General features: G+C 32.1%; 3 protein-coding genes across 4 annotated transcripts in view; all 3 read right to left on the minus strand.

Moving 5' to 3' along the window:
- Window positions 1-3,937: 3,937 nt before the first annotated feature.
- Window positions 3,938-6,846, minus strand: LOC119831433 (translation initiation factor eIF-2B subunit gamma). Its single transcript, XM_038354769.1, has 4 exons — window positions 6,491-6,846; window positions 5,267-6,093; window positions 4,507-4,736; window positions 3,938-4,126 (listed from the first exon to the last, which is right to left on the minus strand). The coding sequence occupies exons 1-4, from the start codon at window positions 6,648-6,650 to the stop codon at window positions 3,964-3,966; spliced, it is 1,380 nt and encodes a 459-aa protein (XP_038210697.1). The 5' UTR covers window positions 6,651-6,846; the 3' UTR covers window positions 3,938-3,963.
- Window positions 6,847-7,633: 787 nt separating this feature from the next.
- On the minus strand, window positions 7,634-12,628 carry LOC119831307 (A-agglutinin anchorage subunit-like). Its single transcript, XM_038354608.1, has 16 exons — window positions 12,566-12,628; window positions 11,645-12,382; window positions 11,491-11,556; window positions 11,250-11,313; window positions 11,134-11,160; window positions 10,633-10,934; window positions 10,253-10,551; window positions 10,068-10,174; window positions 9,744-9,856; window positions 9,504-9,606; window positions 9,309-9,421; window positions 9,035-9,235; window positions 8,593-8,960; window positions 8,386-8,518; window positions 8,139-8,238; window positions 7,634-7,819 (listed from the first exon to the last, which is right to left on the minus strand). Exons 1-16 carry the CDS (start codon window positions 12,626-12,628, stop codon window positions 7,707-7,709), a joined length of 2,910 nt encoding a protein of 969 aa, XP_038210536.1. The 3' UTR covers window positions 7,634-7,706.
- Window positions 12,629-13,281: 653 nt separating this feature from the next.
- The window catches only part of LOC119831047 (endochitinase A-like), a 36,709-nt gene continuing 26,148 nt past the window's right edge, over window positions 13,282-23,842 (minus strand). Inside the window, exons 3-7 of one of the 2 annotated variants that reach the window (XM_038354274.1) lie at window positions 16,969-17,035; window positions 16,295-16,362; window positions 15,729-15,905; window positions 15,313-15,487; window positions 13,282-15,031 (exon numbers count right to left, since the gene is read on the minus strand). In XM_038354274.1, coding sequence (XP_038210202.1) covers window positions 13,596-15,031; window positions 15,313-15,487; window positions 15,729-15,905; window positions 16,295-16,362; window positions 16,969-17,035 — 1,923 coding nt within the window. In that variant the 3' untranslated portion in view covers window positions 13,282-13,595. Of the gene's footprint in view, window positions 15,032-15,135; window positions 15,488-15,728; window positions 15,906-16,294; window positions 16,363-16,968; window positions 17,036-23,842 lie in introns of both variants that reach the window. The other variant, XM_038354273.1, reaches the window with a different exon arrangement.

Below are 23,842 nucleotides of genomic sequence, written 5' to 3' on the forward strand. Positions count from 1 at the left end.
GCGACGCCGACGGTTGATGCCATCAATGTTACAAGAAAAGTTGGGCACTAGATTTAGCTTTCATATTTTGTAAGTTGAACACTAGAGTTAGCTTTCAAATTTTGTCATTGTCTCTTTGAGTAGCCTGTTTCTATCTGTTTAGTAACATTGCATGAAGATGACTTACGATTACATTGAGGAAATTTTAAAATTGCATCTCAGAACGCATTGTTGTGATTTGTGAGTCTCGTAATGTTGTAAATATAATGTTCCTAGTTTGGCTCTAATCACGTAACTCAAAGTAAATGAAAAATAAACTTTTTTATACCATGCTTTATACTCGTACCTACCTTATATCTTATATTTCAAATAATCTTTAGTTTATTTCTAATTATTTCTAATTTTATCAATCTGAAGCAACATTTTGTTTCAGCCTGACAGTAAAAAAAATCTTAATTAGGTACTCCGTAACTCATACGAACATATTCAGAAATGTGTATTATCATGTTAAAAGAATCAGAGACAAAATCCAACGTTTTTTAATCTGCATAATATTGCACACATGTAAAATGCAGTCTGGTTTAAACTATAAACATATCATGTCGAAATTTTTGTGTCATTAACAGAGCGTAAATTCCGAGTCAAGCCCACCAAATATGCTCGTGGCCTTGACATAAACAAAGTGTTAACTAGCCAGCCATAAATTATGTGATGTCGACAAACAAGCTGGAGCTAATGCATGAGATTAGTGATTGATTGATCATTTCTGTCCCAATTTCCCTAAAAGGCAGCCAGTGTTTTGGAATCTGGTAATCCAGCTGAATGATTTGAAATGAATACAAATGGTATAATACATTTTGTGTTTTCGAACTATAAGTAATATATATTCACCTACGCATTCGTAGGTGAATATATACTCATTATACCTTTTATAATTACAAAAAAGTGGTTCTATTGCTATCTAAGAAAGAATAAAACAGGGTGGCTTATATTCTCTTACAAACTATAGTTGATCGATTAGCAATAAAATAAAAATTCACTATCCTAAGTCTAAAACTAAACAAAGTTTCTATACTTTGCATCTAGTTCATTAATAATCAAACGCTGCTTTTTTCTTTACACCTACACCAATACCAAAACATTAGATAGGTAATATATATCTTTCAGTAGTGAAGTGGGGAGCCTGCTTCTTCTGGTGCAATAGTCAGGGTCACATATCACTGCGCCACGCAGTCGTTGTGAATTTTAACAAACGAGCGCCTTCTAAATTGGAACTTGCAATGTACACGACTATTTCGAAAGAAATAAGTTTACACGATATTAGACACACAAAATATAACTATCATGATATAAGTATAATATGTGTTGCTACAACTGAAGTCTGTGTCCCAATCTTCACGCAATAATCTGTATCTTATGCAGCAAGAGCAACGAAAGGAATGGCGCCAAGACCCACTTTGGCAGTTAGATACATTGCAAAATTGTGTTTTAAATATGATATGCCAATGGAATAATAGCCAATATGCATCTGTCTACGTATATTACACAGAATCGAAACAAAAAATTTACTGGAAATATAAGAAAAACTTTCAACAGCTGAAAAATTAATAATAGTGTCACAGTTTAGATTATCGGACCATCTAAATAATAGTATGATATAGTACCTAGTATTGTTAGTGTTATATATAATTATTAAAAGTAAAAATTTGCGCATTAACAACGAGGTATGCCTGCCTCTAACAATTCCAAATTTGTTAAAGATTATGTACTCATAAATTCCTACACTACGAGTAAATACGTAGAATTCTACTGTTATCTTTTGTGCATCAGCCTCAATTACTTCATAGTTCGTATTATACAACTATAAATGCGAAAGTGTCTGTTTGTCTCTAATTAGACTTACACCCTTGAACGGTGAACCGCTGAAAAAATCTGAATAGATTTTTATTTTCTTTCCAGACCATTGAGGTCTTGGAGAAATATGTACCTATACCACCTTGTTGTGAAATAACATTTTTTTAACGAGAATTTCCTTCGTATTGTCAGAACTAGATAAAATTTAAATAGGATCATATTACAGGCACCAGCCGTCAAATAAATTAAAGGATCATAGAAATTGGTTCAATCAGTAAAAAGAAAGTTATCAGGTAACAAAAACAAAAAATACAGTCGAATTGATAAATAACCTGCTACTTTTTAATTCTGTTGAAAAAATATGGAGAGAAGGAGATCTTTTAAAAGAAAGTGAGAGAAAACCTTGATCAGATTACAAGTGCAAGCGAGTAAAATCGCTGTTTGAAAGTCAGCGTTGGAATATAATTATATCGATATAAGTACTTATTGCGAAAATTATATTAGTCCATAAAGATATAAGTTGTAAACATTAAAACCAATCCAGGAATTTTAGAAAAAAAGATAGATTAAAGCTTCGCTTTTCTTAAAGATTGCAGATCGAATGATATACCTATATACTTTCGAGGTGTACGTGCAGAATGCAATTATATAACCAAAACACGCGATGAACCGTAAATATTGCGACATGTGAGTATAAAATCCACGCAAGTTTCTGTGGTTTTAAATTTTGGTATTACACATCAAATTCAGTGCTCTCTACTCGATAGAAAATAAATGGCTTTGATACAACAAGACTTTCGTGCTTTATTTTCCAAACTGTTGAATTTGATGATGTTTATAGTAATAATCGCATTTTCAGATAGCTGAGGTTAGTAGTTAGTAGCACTGCGATTTTAAAATGCGATTTAAAATAACAGTTTAAGCTGGGGTATTTTTTAGACCTCAGTCGGATATGCAAATATTTAATATTTCTTATATGTCGTCGACTCGAAACGTCGTAAATTCCAAATTTATTTTACATAGATTATCGAAGACGCGGTTATGTGATATCTGATCCAACGATTTTACAATTATAATAATAAAAAGCAAGTCCCGTGTCCTTTAGTGGGGTATAGGGCAGCTGTACATATCGGTTTCACTGATCGATTTTCTTTATTTCTTTCTTTGTCTTTAGATTTTTTTATATATAGCATAATAAAGAATATGAGAATAACCCTTCGTGTGCGACTTTGATTGTTTTTTCTGTAGGCGCTTTAAGTAGATATACAAATCGTACAAAAATATTAGCACAGTTTGTATTTCTGGCTTAAAAAAAAGATAATATTACAGCTGTAGAAGAATGTTGGCAGAACTGTATCTTATTTAGGTAGGAATAGAAAATAATATTAGTACCTAGGTAATGAAATTGGCACATGACTTTTAATCTATTGAGCAATTTACGGTAATCGTGCATGTAGCTTAGTGGCCCATTAATATCAAATTAAGAACTCTTCCACATGTGATGTCATACTTACATGTGCTTACATCACATTATTATGTCTCTAGATAATACTTAAGATAATAAGATTTATCGTGGCGTGCTGTGCAATACCGCATTTAGCGTGTTAGTTCTGCTGATTTATTTGAGCATTAAGTACCTTCTAATATTGTTTGGAAATTTCAAATAGCTACAAAAATTATTTACAACACAATTCTTTATCTAGCTGTCTGAGATACGGAGATATTAGGTATAAAATCGAAGGTGCATTAAAGGTGTTTTAGGTGAAAATGAAATAGCTACATAATATTATATAGGCTGTAATGTAATGGTATGGCAGTATAGTATTATGTTATCTCTGGTATGATTAAATATACATCTTTGGCATTTTGTCGTCTGTTCAGTGTTTTGATTATAATCAGCAAAAATATATTTATTTTGTCAAGAACTTATGACTTAATTTCCTGAGGAAATATAAAATAATCTGCTGCTACAACTTATTTTAGCCGAGCTTTTATGTTTGTGTTGCCAGTTTTTTTTATCTAGTGGGCCATAAAATAGGATGATATGATGTAGTATTTATAAAAGTTATTCACATTTTAAAACTGGTAAGATAAAAAAATAAAATACTGTAAAGTTATATTTATTATAAATTATCCAAGAGTTATCATATTATCAGTTGTTTCCGCATATATCTGATGGTTTCCTTTGACTGCTGAAGGAACGACATGGTGGGGGCCGACAATGCAATATTGCATCGCGCAGTTTGTTTCTATTGTGGCTCCTGTGTACACGACGCAGTCTTGAAGTACACTCCTGAAAAACATTTTTTTTAATATATTGTATACTTTTTATTAAGATTGCTATACATAAATGCTATGAATGAAATAAAAGAATTACTATTTTTAACCAAGCATTTAGATAATAATTTAAATACGATTTGCTAACCATCTTACACTGCCTTATAAGGAAATTTAGGGCTTTTAGCTATATTCTATTTAATGTCATTATATACTGGCTGTGTGGTTTCCTATGGTGTGTAACATAGCCTTCTCAATTCAACTGAATCTTTTTTTGGATCTGACAAGTACCTCATAACTTTTAACTACGTGACGTGATTTTGATTTTTTATTATTTCAAACCTGGCAAATCTATAAATATAAAATTAACATGAATAATAATTAAATTAGACTCACCCTTCCTTAATATTTACATTATTCATTAATATACAGTTAGTTAATCTAACTTTGTTCTCTATAGTACAATTAGATCCAATGAATGTGGACTTAATGGATGTTTTTTCGCTGATTAAACTTTTTTCACCAACAGTACTGTTCTCATCAATTTGCTTGGTCTTAACATCGCTATTTGGATGTATTCTGTCTGTGATTGATGTACCGGTTATTTCTTCCCATCTTGACAATATCTGTAATAATTATCAAGTTTGTTTTATATTGTTTTAGTATATTGTATGGTTATAAGGATGTTATTGCAATGCGAATGAAGAGAAACAAAGAATTAAATAGCTTGAAAAATTTCATCCAAAATGCAAGTTTATAGAAGTTTTCGTACTTAAGAGCAATTAAACTTTAAACAAACAGAAATGATAGTAGAAATAACAAAGTGTTCATTTGTGCATTTTTCTAAAGCACTTGAAATTACGAAGTGTTCTTCATTGTATGACCCTATGCACAGTTCAGATAGGTGGTTGGAAAGAAAATATATTCGCAATTAACAAAGTGCGATCACTTGCTGTGGTATAAGTATAAGATAGCACAATTAAGTTTCAATTGTGTTGTTTTGACAACATGCTGGATGATAGATATAGATATATCACTATGTGACTGTGTGCATTTTCAAATGTGAGTGTTGCGGTCCAAAAAAACTTTCCAACCTCTTTTTTCTGTTCTATGCCATTAACATACTAAATATATTTAATAATAGAGGTTCATTTACCTTGCTATTGGAAAGATAAAATGCTGATAAGGTATTGACTCGCATACCAAAAGTACTCTTGTCAGGAATATGAGCATAACACTTTATCATATCATTATAATAAACACCTTTGCTACCAAGTTTATGGTCATTGTATGCTGACATCTGCCTTATTTTGTTTTCATAACCATAGTCCAGGGCATAATCAAATATGTCTTTGTTTAATTCCACATTTTTTTCAGATGTACCCTTTTTTTCTAGAGGATTCTTAGGCTTTGATAGTTGTTTTTTCACAATGTGTGGTATTAGTTCTCCTTTCAATGATGTAAACTTATCCATATCAACCAGATAGTTAATAACCCACTTCTTCATAACATATACATGAGCGTCCAGTAGTCTGCTATATATGCTTAAAGAGCTAAACTTCTTCAGGAGCAATCTAGGTATAGAAACATTCTCTTCAAAGTCACTTGCACTTGCTAAAAAGCACAACCTTTCTGTCTCCTTGTCAATGCAGACAAGGTCTCTGTCTGGTTTGGCTTTTGTTTTGATACCTGGCAATTCAATCCACTCTTCGGGTCCATTATTGAAGAATAATGATGCAAGTACACTGTCATGTTTTCTGTAAAGGTTCAAGACATCATTTAGATTGATGTTTGTTATTAAATCTCCAGAAATAACAACCAAGTCTGTGGTCACTCTGCTGCTGATGTGTTTTAACGAGTTAGCTGTACCCCAATCTTCGTCGGAAGGTATCACTATGAGCTCATATTTTATTTTTAATGGGCATTTTTCTAAAGCACTTAAAATACTGGATTTATCTTCATCAAGCACCAACACTATGGTTTCTGGAAAAAGAATGATAATTTAGAAAATGCAATGTGTTCACTTGCACTACAAGCATTTGGGGAACAAAAACATATACAATGGCAATAGAATTTTTGCAATTGATTTAGTTCATCCTCAGATTCAAACAACTTAACTCTTGAGCTTTATATTAGTAGTATAGATTTTTATAAATGTAATATCTGTGTATTTTAATGTTAAATGTATGTTAACTAAAATTTATAGAATTAGTTGTAGAAGTTTTCTATTTTTTCCACACGTTAAAATGCTGATGTATGTTGAAATTATAAACAATTATTTTATTAACTCACATTACTAGCTTAGTTTTCATAAGAAGGTTCATGTTTAGTTTATAAAGAAAGTTAAATAAGTTACCTATAAGAAATAATATTATCATACCTTGAAATCCAACTCTTTCAAGTAAGTTCAATGAATACCATAGTAATGGATAAGGGCCGACAGGTAGAAGACATTTTGAAACCGTACCACCAACATCAGGCATACGAGAACCTCTTCCTGCTGCTAAAACAACAGCTTGAAACTCCAGAATTTTATGCATTTCTAACCTCAAATTATCTTTGTACTCGGGCAGATATTTATTCGTAGGTTAAACCAGTTTAAGTTTAGGTTCTTTGCAATCGTTTTATTCTAAACCATATAATTAGTTAATAATATTGGATATAACTTGTTATTATTTTTTTGATAGAAGTACCTACAGTATTGAAAGTTCACAATGGTGACGAGTGTCAACTGTCAACTGTCAAATATATTGTCAATGTTAATTATATTTACATTATATATTATATACACGACATTAGCGTCTCTCTGTTGTGTTTGAAAAAGAGAAGAAGAATAGATATTAATATCAATATCTATAAATTAAATGCCATAAAATGGAATAAATAAAAACAATTTTTCACTTTTATGCTAAATTTCTTGTGTCAAATATTGGATGCAAAATGTTCTTCATTTATTTGAATATTTATGTGTCTTGTACATTATTAAATAATAATTTTTAAGTAGTGCAAAAAATTAAGAAAAGTATAAACTCGGGTCAAAAGAATCGAGAAAGGGAGTAAGAAGACGAGCTAAAATAATGGAGTAGGTACCTGCAGTGAGCGAAGTAAAAGTAAAGATTATTAACATTTGGGAGTAACAATGTGTAATTTTTTTCTTATTTTGAAACAATTTTTTTGGTAAGGTTGCTGTGTAGGGACCCCTATAGCCTGGGGGCCTCGTTTTGTTTCAGCAAAATCCATCAATGTTTAAAAATAAAAAAAAATAAACTTGTTTTCCACAACCCTAATTCTAAAATCTAATTACTGTCGGACTAGAGGCTTAATTAGACAAAAAAAAATTAAATTGTGTTCCTTGCTATTGTTACTAGGTTTAAATTAATCTTATTTCGTGTAATAATACATACAGTTTTTGTTTCTCAGTAATTTTAATCCATAAATTTAAATCTGGCCACAATATTTTTACAGGTAGGTATATATTTATATTTTTATAAATTTATTCGTGTATCCTATGAATAATAAAGTAAATAATAAGACAAAAAGAAATGTTAATTAAGACATTATTACAAAATAGAATAAATAAACGAATATAGAGTAATTTAGTCTAAATCGTCGGCTGGCGGCGGTGGAGTGACGTCCTCCGTGATATCGGGTTCGAAAGCTTGTAGAGGCATAAAATCCCATGGTACCATGTCAGAACTCTCTGTAGGTGCTATAATAATAATATTAATATACTTTGCATGTTGTATGCATTTTTGAATGTTTATCGGTTTATCAATATGAGGTGTGGAACGCATGTGAATAAGTCAATTTCTCCTTATGTATTATATTACAATAATAAATAAAATACAATTTCCCACTAATTGATATTAAGGCAAGTTATGAACTTTGATATCAGTATATGTTAAAAATCCATCTAGTAGTTTTTGGCGCGAAATCTATATTTTTATGATATGTATAGGTAAAAAAGTTTATAATGGATGAAAGTATCGTGTCTTATTCTGGTCATTTAATGAAATGATAATAATCACCTTGATCAGCCTCAGATGGCTGAGGGATTGTAACATAACCTTGATTGCAAGGTACACATGGTTTTCTTATTCTGTCCTTTTCTTCGTCCAATAAATAAGTCTGTAATAAAAACTTTTTTCTAAGAATGTACCTATCCCACAGATTGAAAATTATTTTATTATTATTTTTTTGGCCATAAAGTATTAAAAATAAAAGTACATTTCAAATAGAAAGAACAAAAGTACAGTTATTATGATTTTTAATTACTTTGCCGTCCGATCCTACGCCTGTAGAAAGGTTTCGGGGCATCGAAGTTACAATCATACCCTCAGGAGTCCGACCCAGTGCGCTGGGAACAATTGTATGAGATCCACCGCAATATCGCGTACAAATGTGTGCCCTATAATAAAAAGTCTTATGTAATTTATTACAAACCAATTTACATTCAAATGATTATTGTCCATATTATAATACCTTTCGTCTATTGGGTGTTGGATTGGTTGTCCAGGGTAGCAAACTTTATAATCTTCTTTATCTTTATTGGAATCACCCTCAGCGCCGATACTAGCATGTCTGGATGTTTTTGGGAAGGCAGGGAAGGCTGGAATTAATCCAGGTTCTTCTATCTCCATGCGAGCAGGAGTATTACAGGATAGGCATGCAGTATTACGAAATAGTCTTTTCGCTACAGCCGCTGCTCTCGGCTCGCCCACAATTTCCATCATGGCATGTAATCTATTATTGAGTTTATCAAGATTGTTATTAACATCATCACGTAAACACATAACTTGAACTAGATCGGCCTTTTCATTGAGTTCACGAAGTAAATCATCTATTGCTTTCTAAAAATTAAGCAGATGTTTGGTTATTAGATCAATTTCTGGTATTTCTTTTTCGACGGTAAGATTTTACTTACTTGCCAGATTATTTCTTGATTATTAAATTTATCATAAGCTGCTCCGATACGTTTTTCAAAATCTCCACGTACTGCGTTAAATTGTTGCAAGGTTACTAGTCCATTTAACGCTCCGAGACCTGCCTTGTCACGGAGAGCATCAGCTACTTCTTCTCGATCGGATTTTGTTTCGCGGAGTATTTCTATTTGTTTTAGCAATGCCTTTAAATAATATCATAATTTAATCACTAATCCTGATGATTGTTTAATAAGATTGAAAAATAAAGCTGTTTACTTGTAAATCCAATGACAAGCAATCTTGATATTCTTTTAATTCCTTTTGCCTTGTATTTGTATTGTCGAAATCAACTTGTAAGTCAGTAAAATGCGCATTTAATTCAGCAACAGCTGTGAATATATGAAAAGAGATTGTAAAAGAGTTGTATACTCAATTTATCAGGTAAGAAATAAATTAAATAAACCTTCCTACCAACTGTATCACCACCAGTATTAGCCATAGCCTCAGCCATGTTTTCTAATCCTGATTCTAAATCATGCTGCATTTGTGTCAATTGTTCTTGATAGTTGGTCATCTGTGTATTAATATGTATTAATATATATGTACACTACTATATATCACTGTCATATTAAAAAGTGACTTATAATAAAGAACCGTGATAAACAAATTTTCGAATGTAGAGGTCATTAGGAAATAGCGAGGAAATATAACCTGTGATGATAAATTCGTATCCATGATGTTTATTTGTTCTACATATTCGGATACAAGCGAGTCCAAATTGTCCATACGATCACCCAAATCCAATGCGGCTTCCAGTTTACTTTCTGAAATTCCAGATACAATAAATTGGGAATTGTAAAATATACGAGCACATAAAACTTAAACAAACCTAATTGCCTATATTTCAAAATATATGTGCAACTATTGTTATGGAAAAAAAGCATATTCCGTAAACATTGAATGCTGCATAAAATAAGTGTAATTTAAATAAACTTTTAACTTAAACCGAAGGTTCTTTGGAATTTTTAAAACTACCTAGTCTGTTAGAAGTTTTTAACGCATTCTCAGCAGTAGTCGAAGTTTTATTTGTTATATTATATACTGCTTTCATAATTCCATCATACATTTCTTTCATAGCGTGCCTGTGAAGGGATGAAGAAAAGTAAAATAGTCATCAACATTTTACACACAGTTCAAAGTTGTAATTGTACTTTTCTTACTCAAGATCCATTGGTTTTATTAAATTTGTAGGTTTTTGCATAGATGATTTCGATTCAACGTCTATAGTTTGTTCTTCTGCTGGTCCTACACTTCGTTCTGTTGTTTCTTCTACTTTTGCATCAAGAGATGTTTCTAGTGCAAATGTTGAAGTAGCTGATTTAGACATTTGTAATGATGATGCTTTATCTCTAGATTTTACCTCCGATACTTTATGTTTTTGTGATTTCGACGGAGGTTCTTGTGATGCTGTACTACTAGCTTCAAATACAATTTTTGTTTCTGGTGTATCAACAGGGCCCTAAGTTAGAAACAAATAATCAAAAATATTTAAGTCGATTTTATATCAAACGTTAAAAATAAATTCAAATGATTACCAAACCTTTTGTTTAGGTTCGAAATCTACATTTAATCCTTTTTTTATCGCCATTTCCGTAACTAAAGTCATCATTAGGTCCAAAGTTTTTTCTGCAGCTTCTAAACGAGCAGATAATTGTAAAGCAGCCATAGCATTGGTTAATGAGGCACCACGGCGAAGTTCTTGCATAAGTTGTGGATTTTCAGGAAACGTGGCTTTACCAATAGCACCGAATTTGCTTTGTATTGCACGCACCGCAATTGCTAAATTTTCAAACTGTTCTTGAGTCACAACAGAAACCTGAGGAGTATGACTTCTTTTTCGTTCTGTAATAATTTGAAAAGAATTGAAAAATATCATTTGAGCTCTTTTAGTTAAATAGAAATACTTATGTAATGGTATACCTCTAGTTGTTTTTGCAGCGTCAGAAGGTACCCGTTCAACTAAAAATTTTATAATATTACACGTAAACAAAATATTGGCGATTAAAATTGCGAATAAAGCCCAGTTGGAAAATATTCTTACCAATTAATAACTTCTCGTATTGTGTCTCTGTAAAATACATAACAACATATGAGGCTATACATTCTCAATAATTAATCTTATCCATACTATCTTAGAATAGTAATAATGTATCATACCCATAGTATCAAGTGAAGCCATCGGTGTCGGTGACCTTGCTGCTTCTTCTTGTGAATTTGCTCTCTAAAAGAAACAACTATTTCAGTAAACTTTTCAAATAAAAGAGTATAGATTTATATTTAATACTTACCTGCCAATTCCATCTATACCATAAAAATAAATAAAATAAAATAAGTAGCACGGCTCGCATGTAACTGTAAAAAAAACAATACAAAAAAATGATTGTTATTTCAATTGCACCTGGTGAATAGTTCGAATTTCTCTTTCTCTCTGCTCTTCGATGATCTGTAGCATGTTGTGGAACTCCTGTGAGTAAAGCTATTGGAATTGATTCAATAAAATTTGGAGACAAAACGTTACAAATTTTTTAAATAGTATTTTTTTTATCGTCTACCTTTTTTTTTCTTTCATCGCTTGTAGATCTATCCGAGGTTGATTTACTTTTCGATGAGGAAGATTTATCAGTTGAAGACTTGTCTGTAGATGTTTTTAACGAAGAAGACATTTCCGTGCTTGATTTTTCAGTTGAAGTTTTAGTTGGTTCCGTAGTAGTTTTGCTAGAAGATGATTTCTCAGTAGATGTCTTTGTCTGATCTGATGTCGTTTTACTGGAACTCGATAGAAAAGTAGAAGTTTTTGTCAAATCCGATGTTGTTTTACTAGAAGATGATTTGTCAGTTGACGTTTTGGTAAAATCAGACGTTGTTTTGCTAGTGGATTCAGTTGGCTCCGTAGTCGATTTGGTGGAAGATGATAGTTCAGTTGTAGTTTTGGTTGTTACAGTTGTGGTTTTACTAGAAGAAGATTTGCTGGTCGATGATTTAGTTGGATCAGATATAGTTTTGCTAGAAGATGACAAGTCTATAGGTGTCTTAACTGCCTCTGGCTTAGGTTTAGTTTGTCCTTGGGTGGGTTTTGTCGTTGTTTTATCGTGACTAACAGGTGGCGCCTTTATTATTTTTTTCTTTTTGGCCATGCTTGCTTTTATTTTGACTTCGGTAACGGATAAGCTAGAGCTAGATGGATACACACTTGGTTGTATTGTTAATTGCACTCGTCTTTCCAATACTCGAAGTTGTCTTGCAAGTATGTACAGTACTGTTTGTATAAGTTTAAAATTAACAACATTTACCTGCAATAGAGACCGTTGACATTTAAATAGAATAGTTGTATATAATAGTAGTTTACGCATGCTTTTTCGAATCACTTAAAATATATAAAGATAAAATAGTAAGTTTCGTTAAAGAAGAATAAGTACAGCATTCATTTAGTTAGTTGAAGTGCATAATTTTAGCGAAAGAATTTTTTAACTTACATCGGATTCTCCAAAAGCAGTGTCGATCATCTCGCGAATGCTCATTATACTAGAGTTCGACATTTTTATCTCAGTATGAATAAATATGTCAAACTTTAACAGTTTTATCCTTATAAAGGAAGAATATTTTATGTTGTGTTGTTTTAAATAAACACAATTTTCGTGTTTATTCAAGATGGTCTTGTTTATGACACACGGTTGTCAAAATTATTATTGTAAAAAAAGTGTAATATGAAGTTCGTTATCGGGACTTATTCTAAAAACCTTGCCGATTTCACTTATAAAATACAATGTAATTATGGATCATGTTCATAATATGTCTTATTATCTATCTACAGAAATTAGACTTGTTGTTGTTGTTGTCCATCCTTTAAGATAAATGTTTCTTAACAAACGTGTTGTTTAACAAATTGCCAATAGTATTTGTAAGGGCATAATATAATAGATATCCAGTGTAAACTGACAGATGAGTATTGGGGTGCGTGGGGGTGCATTAAGAGTTGGTCTACTCCTTACTTGTCCATAAAGAAAATCCAAATCAGTGAAACAAATGTACAGTTCATCTGCAGCCAATACAAATGGGACATTGTTAAAAGCATTAGCGAAGATAGACTTCTTTGACTAGATGCTGTAGAAAATACTTTTCGACTTATATTTTTTATGTGCATAGCTCAAGAGAGTTATGAGGTAGATACGTTACAATCAAATACGTACAAGTGAAACAATTATACGAAACTTAGTGTTTATTGTTTTAAGATAAAATATTTACAGTATTCTAGAAATCCATTCAAAAAAAAGGTGTTTTTTGACACGTACAATATTATGGTTTAAAAGTATAACTCAGATTTATCAATATCATGTTGTTGTTACTTCAATTTACTTTAAATTGTCTACTTATGTAAATGAAACTAACAGAACTTACAATACTTTATTTTTACAACAGGAAAGATTGTTTTATGTTTTTAATTCACTAACTATTTAAATATGAATCTACTTATCTATTTATAAAGTGAGCTAATTCTTATATTTATTAGGCACGATTCCGACAGTCATAGGAGCGCGAATTACCGCAAGCGGGTGCTTCAATGGGCGACGGTGAGGTGATAATTTGCGCAGCCTCAGTACCCGCACTTTGACTAGAGATTGTCTGCACAGCAGAATGTGTCGGCTTAGACAAGTCTATGTGACGTGTTTTCTTATTTTCTTGGCTATGTTTCTCCATAATTTTGTTTAACGAAAGTCTGTCTTGATTTCTACTTTTGAGAGTATCACGAGCCAACACTGCTAAAGGTGGGACAGGCGCTATGTATGCGTGGGGTTCATAGTTATCATCGACATAATCTTCTGGATTCCATGCCATTGTAGTTGTGGTTGTTGGAGTTTCAGTAGAATATAACTTTGTTGTTGTTGCTCTCGATGTCACTGGGGATAAAGTAGCCTTTATTTTTGTTTCCAATGTTCCAAGTGAGGATATAGTAGCGGTGGCAGGTACTGTAAATATTTGTCTATTTCGATTAGATCTTGTTTTTCGCCTTGCTTGAAGTTTTGGCACATCAAGAAAGAATGGATCAAATATAAGATCGGATTCTTTGTAGTCATCATAATTTATTGCGACAATTGGTTTTACAGCACTAACTACATTTCCTACTGTATAGTTCAATCTCTTTCCAGTGCTGTCACTAACTGATGCACTTGCTGTTACAATAACTCGAGGAGGACTCTTGGGTTTTATTGGCGGTCTTTCTGTTTCAACTATAGGTGCTACAGATCGAGCTGACAAGGATGATTGTTCTTCAGGGCTAGAGTCATCACTTCGCTTTCGATCATAATAGAATGGATTAAAAGGTAGTGGTTGCTGTGATGGTAAAGGTGAAGGATAAGGTTGTGGTCTATTTTGTAATGATATTTCATGACGGTCGGGAGCTTGCAGAGATTGTCTTGGTCGCAACAATTGATCTCGTGGATCAATAGTAGTTGCTCTAAATGGTGCTGGTTGTGGGCGTTGCACAAATGGAACTGGTCGTGGTGCGGTGGGACGGGGTGCGGTTCTGGATGATTCGTATTGAAAATGGTCAAACTGCTGTGGTGGAGCATGTGTTATATAAACACCATCAGCTGGTCGAAAGCTTTGTCTTTGGAAGGATATGGCTTCAGACCCTTGACCACGATGACGATAAATAAATTCTTGTGGTGACAATAATGATGGATCTAAGGTTGACGAAGGAATTAAGGATGGAGAAATAGTAGAATAGGATGGAGAAGAAATCGAGGAAAGCGTAGGAGAAGGAGAAGATGAAATTATATGGGATATAGGGGGACGAATAGTTGATGGCGATAAAGTACTAGGAGGATGTTTGGTTGTTGAAGATATGGTCGTTATCGATTGATGGGTGGTTGTTGTTGTAACAGATTGAGGGTAGTCATCTTCATATTCTCCATCAACTCCTTCCTCCTCATCTTCGTACTCTGGAATGACAAAATTTAATTATTTAAAAACCAGCCTACATGAAGTAATAATAATAAGTATAGATTATTTGGATATGCATCAGTGATTACGACTAAATTATTACCTTCGTCTTCAATTTTTAAGGTTGAAGTTTGAACAGGTTTATTAGTATGTTGGTTTCGATTTCCATCTTTGTTAGCTTCCTGAATTGGATCTTCAGTAGAATCAATGATGTCGGTCGTTTGGTTTTGGTTTTTATCAGCGTTTGTAGTTGAATCGTTAGTAAATGGATCAGAAGTACCTTCAGTGCTCGATTTAGACGGCTGTTGCGGAGATTCCGTTTGTTTAGGTTCATTTTTCGGTTCTGGTGGAATTATAGGTGGTGCTGTGCTTCCATATAATTCTAAATTTAAACTGTAAAATTTTTCAGACTTTGTGCAATCAACTTCGTCAACCCTTTCGCATACTCGAGTCTCCTGCAATTAAAATAAATAGCAATATACAGACATTATTAACACAGAATAATTTTTTCAAATGAACTATTTCGTTAACGTTTGAAATATAAAATCAAGGAATGCTATTCATTTCATTCAAGCTTTTCAAATTAATATGTCATCCATCCATACACGCAAACTTGTAAAGATTTGATACATTCAATTAATGCAAATGTTTATTAAAACATTTAGAAATATATATTTGATAAATTTATAACATTACCTGGTCAAAGACAGTGCCGTTAAGACAAAGGAACTTTATATCCATCGGTTCATCTTGTTGTCCTACAGTGCAAACATGAAACATTTGGCAAGACGTTTCTAAATCTGCATAGTAACCACCGATTACTTTGCCAGTACAAGTAAAATTTGTTTCAGGAAGATTGTCGAAGTCCAAATACTGGAATAAACGAAATACAAATAATTGAAATATCGCATAATATGAAAGGCGTTAAGTTAGTTTTATTTTAACTTTAATGCTTTTCTTGCTTTATATACATGATGACTTAAATTATGAAACTATTCACCATATTTGATTTCCTCAAATTTAATTCTCAAATCTATAAGTTTATTCGCTACAAAGAAAGATACCATATTTTGCTTCGTTAATTTATTATACAGCTTAAATGGATTAATAAAAAAAAATTGTATGATTTCATTAGAAACATGATAAATTAGCTTGCATTGCAAAAATAAATTTATTTCAATTATAATATATTTAATATTGAAGTAATCTGTGAATGTTTCTTATGATAACATATTACTGTATAAATGTGAAATGATACATACTCCAGGTTGAATGGACCGCGATATCCGGAATTCATTTTGAAATACGAAGAGCAGCAACCAGAGCCACACTGAAATAAAAAAGAAACATTTATTAGTTCTAATCACCTTTGTAATAAACGAACATAGCATTCCTTGTTTAAATAGTAGTAGTATCTATCTGCATAAAAATTCAAACAAAACGAGATAATTGTCTCCAAAAGTTTGAGGAAAAGTTTTTCATATATAATGTAACGTTTTTTGTATGCAAGACAAACAGGCATATTTTACATTTTCGTACGAAAACAAAATGGTATTTCTGTGACCATCCTCTTTAATGTAAATAAATGTTCATTTATTCAATAAAGTCAACCTTTGTACCGTCAGCACATTCTATACAGCATTCGTACTTCACAGGGACTTTCAGACGGAAACGTCTCTTGCTATTTTAGTATCTTACTACTTATAAATCCAACAAACCAAAAATCATTAAAATCTTCGTCGTTCTTGAGTTATAAATAGTGTAGGTACGTAATCAGCACGAATTTATTTTATTTATACCTATATACCTACATTATACATACATATATATCATCACATGCATTTATATCATATTTGAATTGAAATCTATTGAGATGAAGATATGATTAGAATAGTATCTATATTTTTGCCGGCTCATATTAACAGAAATTAATTACCTTGTAACGCAGAGGCGGAACGCACTACTAGTGCGCCGCCGGCCGATAGCCGACCCTGCCGCCGCATCTGAAAGTTAAAACATTCAAATATGTAAAAAATGCGAGTTACGAAACAATATGTACAAGGTAATTATATCAGCATTAATTCAGTGGATGATGTGATCTATCGTTTATATTTGTTAATAGATATAAATGCTAACTTATTTGGTTTTCGAATAATTGGAACTATGACGTTATTTATTAATACTTACTATGATTTATTGATTATTGTCGAGTAGCAAGCAACGCGATTTAGCCATATAAGAATTTACTTGTTAAATTTACAAATATCAGTTTGACTTGTGCTGTAGGTATAAATCTGTGGTTCCCAGTAAAACGACACGTATTTCTTGAAATTATGTAGTTACTTCTACTTGATATGTATACGAACTTATGTATTTTGATTTAATTGTTATTTTTTACAGGGATATGACGTTTTTTTTCCAAACTAAAAAAGGTTTCTATCTGTAATTTCAAAAAGCACGCGTTGGCATACAGATAAATGATAAGAAGTTGTTGTCAAAATAAAATCATAATAATGATGAAACACTATTGTTGGATTAACGATGAGCTTGTGAATATTACGCAAATGACTATTGTTATTATAAACTTCACTTTTAAAGTCATCAATTGTTTTATTACTAACTTGTTCTCTTTAACATCTTTAGACTTTAGACGGATTCATCATCATCTATAAGATAGCTACGAAAATAGTGAAAAGAAATTATAGATTATGGATTTCATAATGAACTTAATAAATATAACACTGGCTAACAGTGGCTAAAAAAGTAAAATAAACAAAACTAAGCCGTAACATAGATTGCATTATAGCTAAGGCTTCACAGATTCCGTTAAAAATATTATTATTATATTATTTTAATTATTAACCATAATTTACCTACATACATTATACTAATATTATTAAATAAATAAATAAAATTACGTATATATACATAAAACAGTTTCATATAGAGGAATTATATAATATATAATTATTGTTGAATGTGAAAAATGGTCCACATTTCATCATTTAATAGCTGAGGAAGTAGGTTGTGTTCACCAACAGATAACAGTATTTTAGCGTGAAATATTATATTATACGAGAGTGCAGTCAGTTACAATATGAAAAATTATCAAATAATGTATTATCTCACGTTACCAGTACCTATATATTGTGAACATAACGCTATAAGGGGAAAGCTATTGCAAAAAGTAGCTCAGATTGGTTTAGGGTGTGGCGTACTTTGTAACACTAAGCCCAGTGGACCGGCAAGAAACTGGAGCGCAATACTTGACAATCGCCTATTAGAATAAGTGTAGTGGTAACGTTACATTTATTTCTCAATAATTTTATTTATAATTGAACGCTTAGGCTACGAATTTGTCGGCTGTTACAGTACCGCTTTATGTTCCCATACATTAATATTTTCAAAGGAAACTTTTAATGTTACATATGCTATTGAAGCTTCAAAAACGCGTGTTTTATTTATTAGTATAATAAGCATGAAAATAATTACAATAATTGGTTCTTGCTTTAGCATTCAAGGTGCAAATGGAACTGCTATAACTAAAAGCAAGGGTATTAATAAAACATTTTCGGTATCAGAAAAGTTAAAAGGCATCAGATTTAACTGCGATCACTTTCTACATTGAAGGTCGTATAGACATCCTATTGCGGCTAGCTACGTCTTCGACCTACTATTATATCAGGTGCAGAAGTCATGCGGTTTCAATATTTAATTAACGAATAATTAAAGGTCGCTAGGCTAGCTGATATATGGTACAACTGGTAGCAAGAATATTATGAATATCCATACTATATTATTAGTACATAATACAGTAATTTGCGATTTGCAGTAAAGCTGTTTAAAATACTAGTCTTTTTATTTCCATTAGTTTAATTGGCGCTTTTAAGAGGAGAAAGATTATTTTCTGTGTATTAATTTCTCTGTACGATATGAATTTTACTTCGGTTATTATATATTCAGAAATATCAAGTAAGTTATCATTTTGACAAATAATATGAATGTCGCTTGACAAATAATAACAAAGTCGCTTTCTATAACACCATGTATGGTAAAATCTTTAAAACTACGCAATGGATTTTGATGGGGTTTTTTTAATGGAAAGTTTATAACAAGTTTAGTGGTAACATTTACTAAACTACTTTAATGTACACAAGTGAAGCCGCGGGCAAAATCTATAAATCAATATACAATTTAAATATAATAAGCGTAATAAACAGTGACCTGTTAACGCTGTTTAACCGACGTCGTACGATGTTAAATGGACTAAGTATTCAACACAGGATGAGTTTTTCAATTCGAAGAAGCAGTTCTTGAGATAAGTGCGTTCAAACGAACTATTCGGCTTTCTATTATTCGTAAGGATATAGATAAATAAGTAATAAGCGAAAAATCGTTTAACAAAATTTAAAACTCTTTTACTGTAAATACATATGCAGCGACACGAAGGTATAAATAACATGCAATTAAAAATGCAGTGACTGCAATATAACGGGCCGTGGGTAGCTCCGTTATGTCAGCGAGACTCGGATAGCGGTCAGTGTGTTACCAGTACGTCCAATATTGTATTCATTGCATTATATCTGTGTAGTATATCTTGTTTTTATAATTAGTTGGGAAACATCATTAATTGTATATGTTTTAGAGCATGATCTTTTTGCCTATTCAAATGCATGATTTTTTTTCGTTCTTAATAATGTAGGATTAGGTTAGTCATTAAATCTACAACACAATAGCATACTAGCGATATTATGCGTAGGGGTAACATTAAAACAATTTTGCGTTAAAATTATAATTCGATTGTGAAATGCTATTAAATGTTAGTTTGTAGGTAGCGGTATCGGCTGCTAAGTAAAAAAACATATATCGTTACCAAGATTAAATATAAGTAGAAGATAGTGTAATGTCATATTAAATAAACTAGCTGTGACCCGCGGTTGAAACCGCGTAAGTCCGTATCCCGTAGGAATATCGATATAAAAAGTGCCTATGTGTTATTTCAGTTGTCCAGCTATCTACGAAGCAAAATAGTATTATTATTCACCAATAGATGTCAGAAAAAAAACACGAATAAAACACGAATATGACATTTTCTAAAAAAGATTCCTAGCTAGATCGATTTATCGCCCCCGAAACCCCCTATGTACTAAATTTCATGAAAATCGTTGGAGCAGATTCCGAGATTCCAATTATATATATACAAGAATTCCACTCACACCAACAAAGAAGCGGACAAACATAAACAGAAAAAGAAACAAAAACAAGGAAGAGCGGTACATAAGGCGGCCTTATCGCTGAAAAGCGATATCTTTCATGCAACCTTTGGATATAGGTAATTAATACTTGAAACGAAAACTTTGTAGGAAAATTCTGCTGACGAGAGCCGAGAAATATGAAATTTTGCATACTTACTTATTATAATTTACATAGAGACGAAGTGCAGGTAGGCCAATATTTCTTTAAAGTAATGCATCGTATTCTTCAACTTTCAATGTATTAGATACCGTATTTTATAATAAGAATAAGTATTATTATTAATTATAGTTCAAGTAATAAATTACCCTTCTATCGACCGGAAAAGGCCTCATATTATCTTATTACTCTTCTCCTTGCTTATCTAACTGATTCAACTAGAACGTAAACTAGATCACGATCAAAAGAAAACCAAAATAATGAAATGTTTCATTGTATTTGATTTGTATACAAGAACTTAGCTATGCGATTAAACTCTAAATACATAGAAAACCGTAAAACTGCACATAAATTATCCAATTTTCGAAAAATATAGTTATAATATCTCTAATTTCATATCAGGCTAATCTTTTATTTATAGTGTATCTTAAATGAGATCTATGATATAACAGAACAGTGCGATAACGAAAAAGAAAGTGTTCTTTAGGTGGCTTGCTAACTTCCGCTCCATAAAACAAAACCATAACAGTTGTTATGATTTAGAACCATCAGCATTCGCATAACATCCAAGAATCGTCTGGTGATCATTACACAACCACTCCAATAAACTACTCGCCCTAGTTTAAAGCCAATTCTTAAATTTAAGACAGCTCCGTATTTTTAATAACTCAATATTTATCTTGTAACGAAAGTAAGCATTTTATGATAATTCATTCAATGTTATTATTTGTATGTAATTGATATTTATTGCAAACTTTTGAATTAATTAATATGTGACAGATTGGCACCTGTTCTTAGCTGTGTTCCGAATGTTTTACTTGTGTGGACAGCTTGATAAACTTAGCTTCTCAAATAACATACTTTACATTATTTATTTTTAATGTTTCTACTAAAATATTAAAATTCTAAACGTAATTTAATACATTTCTCATCGTTTAAGCTATTAGGGGTTGCTGTCATTCTCAAAGGAATACATTTTTGAATAACTCAAAACGCGAGTTTATCCTATTAATATTATAAATGCGAAAGTTTGTAAGGATGTGTGTATGTTTGTTACTCTTTCTCGTCTCGTTCTACGCAAATACCACTGAACCGATTGCAATGAAATTCGGTAAGTAGACAGCTGGACAACTGGAATAACATATAGGCAACTTTTTATCCCGATATTCCTACGGGATACGGACTTACGAGGGTAAAACCGCGGGGCGCAGCTAGTTCAAAATAAAGGTGGAACTTATTACTTATTGATATTCAGATTTTGAATTATATGCAGCAATGTTATATTGCTGATATATTAAATAAAAAGTTATTTGATTTGAATAAATTTCACATAACATACTATGTAGTCGACACTACATAAATAACATTTATATGACAACTATTTTGTAAGAAAATTTGTTCAACCCGTGTTTAAATGAACAGGCTAGTAGCATGTAACAGCTCTAAAACAATGGTTCCCCACGCCACATTCAATTGCTGTAATAACTGTGACGTATGCGATTCGCGTTACGAATTATATTATTAAATCTTTATTAGGATTATTTAACTGTTCCCCACAATGTAAAATCTGATTCACGGTACGATTATGCTTATCAATTACGTGTGTCTCCCTCGCCTACGCTTTAAGTGCCTTCAATTGTTGTTTCTTTTATGGACACATAAATTTTTGTACATCATCTTAGATTACAACACCATTTCGACTTTTGTTTTAAAGTTGTGACTCGATAAAGAACTTAATTTGGTATAAGTAACAACGCAACAATGTGAATTTAAATACGCAGAGGTGTCTAAATCAAACGGAATTATTAACGTCGTTAAAGACACTGGATTCCAAGTATCTTTCATTATTAGAAAAGAAGCAGTTATTCAAGAAACATGCCTGCATCCTTTTCTGTCAATGGATGCAACGGCCAATGATCTGGTGTATTCTAGTTGGAAGCAGAATTAGTTCCATTATAACATATTTTATTGATACGTTGTTCGTTTTTGTGGGTTATTTTACTGTAACAGAGAAATGTTTAAAGAATGCTTACTCTTAGGTGCAGGATCGTAGGAATGTTTTGCATAGTTAAGAGAAAATGCAAATAGTTATCCTTTTCAATTCTAAACGTAAAGTGTATGTAACTTTAAAATGTTTTTGGATTTCCACTGTATATAGGGTATTTTAAAGAAGACAAATCATTCAAAACAGGGACGAAGAGTTTATTCCTTTGAATTTTAAGTTTATGATTAATTGAATAATAGTTCTATGTAAGTTCAATGATTTAAAATTTAAAGTTTTAAATGTATCCTTTGTAGTATGATATCAAACACTCATAATTTTTTCAATATTTATCAATTTTAAATACATAAGTACTTAGGAAAACATTTGCTTGCTAAAATTACGTAGAAGCAGGATTCTTAAATAAATAACGTCGCACTATAACAACTAGTCATGAAACTTAGGTCTGTAACCGACAGTTATTAGAGATTATCTGAGTAATGAGAAGCTATGATATTTAAACAGGAAGTTAATTGTTAGCAGAAACGTGGGCGAAGTCGTGTGCAAGCGTGTGTAATAATATTAATTGTAAAATGGTTCTACTAAATATCTGTCTGCCTCCGACAAATTCCACGCCGTTTCCTTTTCATTGACGTTCGTTGAATTTTTTTTGTTGTTAATTTGTCAGTCGCTTTAAACGTCGAAGCCGTGTTTAATATGATAATTACGTTTGCAATATCCTTGTTAGGTATTAATTGAGTTTTATTTCTAAATAATGAAGAAGAAACATAATTTTATGGTGTTTTTGGTTATTGTTTATTGAGGAGCTCCTAAGCTCCTAATCAATTCACTTAAATATTCAAACAAAAGCAACTCTCTTTTTTTGCAAAGTAGCAGGTGGGCCACCTGATGTTAACTGGTCAACTCCGCCCATAAACACTTGTTGCAGTAGAAGTGTTACAGGTGGCTTGATGGCCTTTAAGTGATATATACGTTCTTGTCTGTGACTTCTTTAACCGATAAAAAGGCAGTGGCGGCTTAGTGAGGACCTCGGGCTTAAAATCGATAAGTCGGGGGTCCGAAACGCGCAAGAAATAAGCACTCATGTGGACAACATTACCACTGATGAAAACAGTAAAGGAAAACATTATGAGGACACCGGCATGTCTGAGAATCAAAATATCGTCGACATGACGTGACATCTGCCAACCCGCACTTGGCTATTGTGGTGGATTATGGTCTTGAACCCTCACCCCCAGCAGTGGGAAAGCATGATAATGATGATGATGACGATGATGATAATAAATAAGAAGGGTATTAGCTTTTACGTAAATATTCTAAAACATTGTTTATCCATGTGTCACGATATGTCTACTTGATTCAAACACACAATCTAAATATTGTGATACGTGTGTGT

The sequence above is a fragment of the Zerene cesonia genome, chromosome 13 (genome assembly GCF_012273895.1).
Source record: "Zerene cesonia ecotype Mississippi chromosome 13, Zerene_cesonia_1.1, whole genome shotgun sequence".
Taxonomy (NCBI): Eukaryota; Metazoa; Arthropoda; class Insecta; order Lepidoptera; family Pieridae; genus Zerene; species Zerene cesonia.

What these genes read in the sequence shown, in the direction of transcription:
- LOC119831433 (XM_038354769.1), bottom strand. Translation starts at nt 6,650, where the DNA reads ATGCATAAAATTCTGGAGTTTCAAGCTGTTGTTTTAGCAGCAGGAAGA. An exon ending in TTTATCTTTCCAATAGCAAG is followed by an intron (nt 4,737 to 5,266) that starts GTAAATGAACCT and finishes TAATTATTACAG; the next exon opens with ATATTGTCAAGATGGGAAGA. An exon ending in AATGTAAATATTAAGGAAGG is followed by an intron (nt 4,127 to 4,506) that starts GTGAGTCTAATT and finishes AATGTTTTTCAG; the next exon opens with GAGTGTACTTCAAGACTGCG.
- LOC119831307 (XM_038354608.1), bottom strand. Translation starts at nt 12,628, where the DNA reads ATGTCGAACTCTAGTATAATGAGCATTCGCGAGATGATCGACACTGCT. An exon ending in CTGCTTTTGGAGAATCCGAT is followed by an intron (nt 12,383 to 12,565) that starts GTAAGTTAAAAA and finishes TCTCTATTGCAG; the next exon opens with GTAAATGTTGTTAATTTTAA. An exon ending in AAATTCGAACTATTCACCAG is followed by an intron (nt 11,314 to 11,490) that starts GTGCAATTGAAA and finishes TGTTTCTTTTAG; the next exon opens with AGAGCAAATTCACAAGAAGA.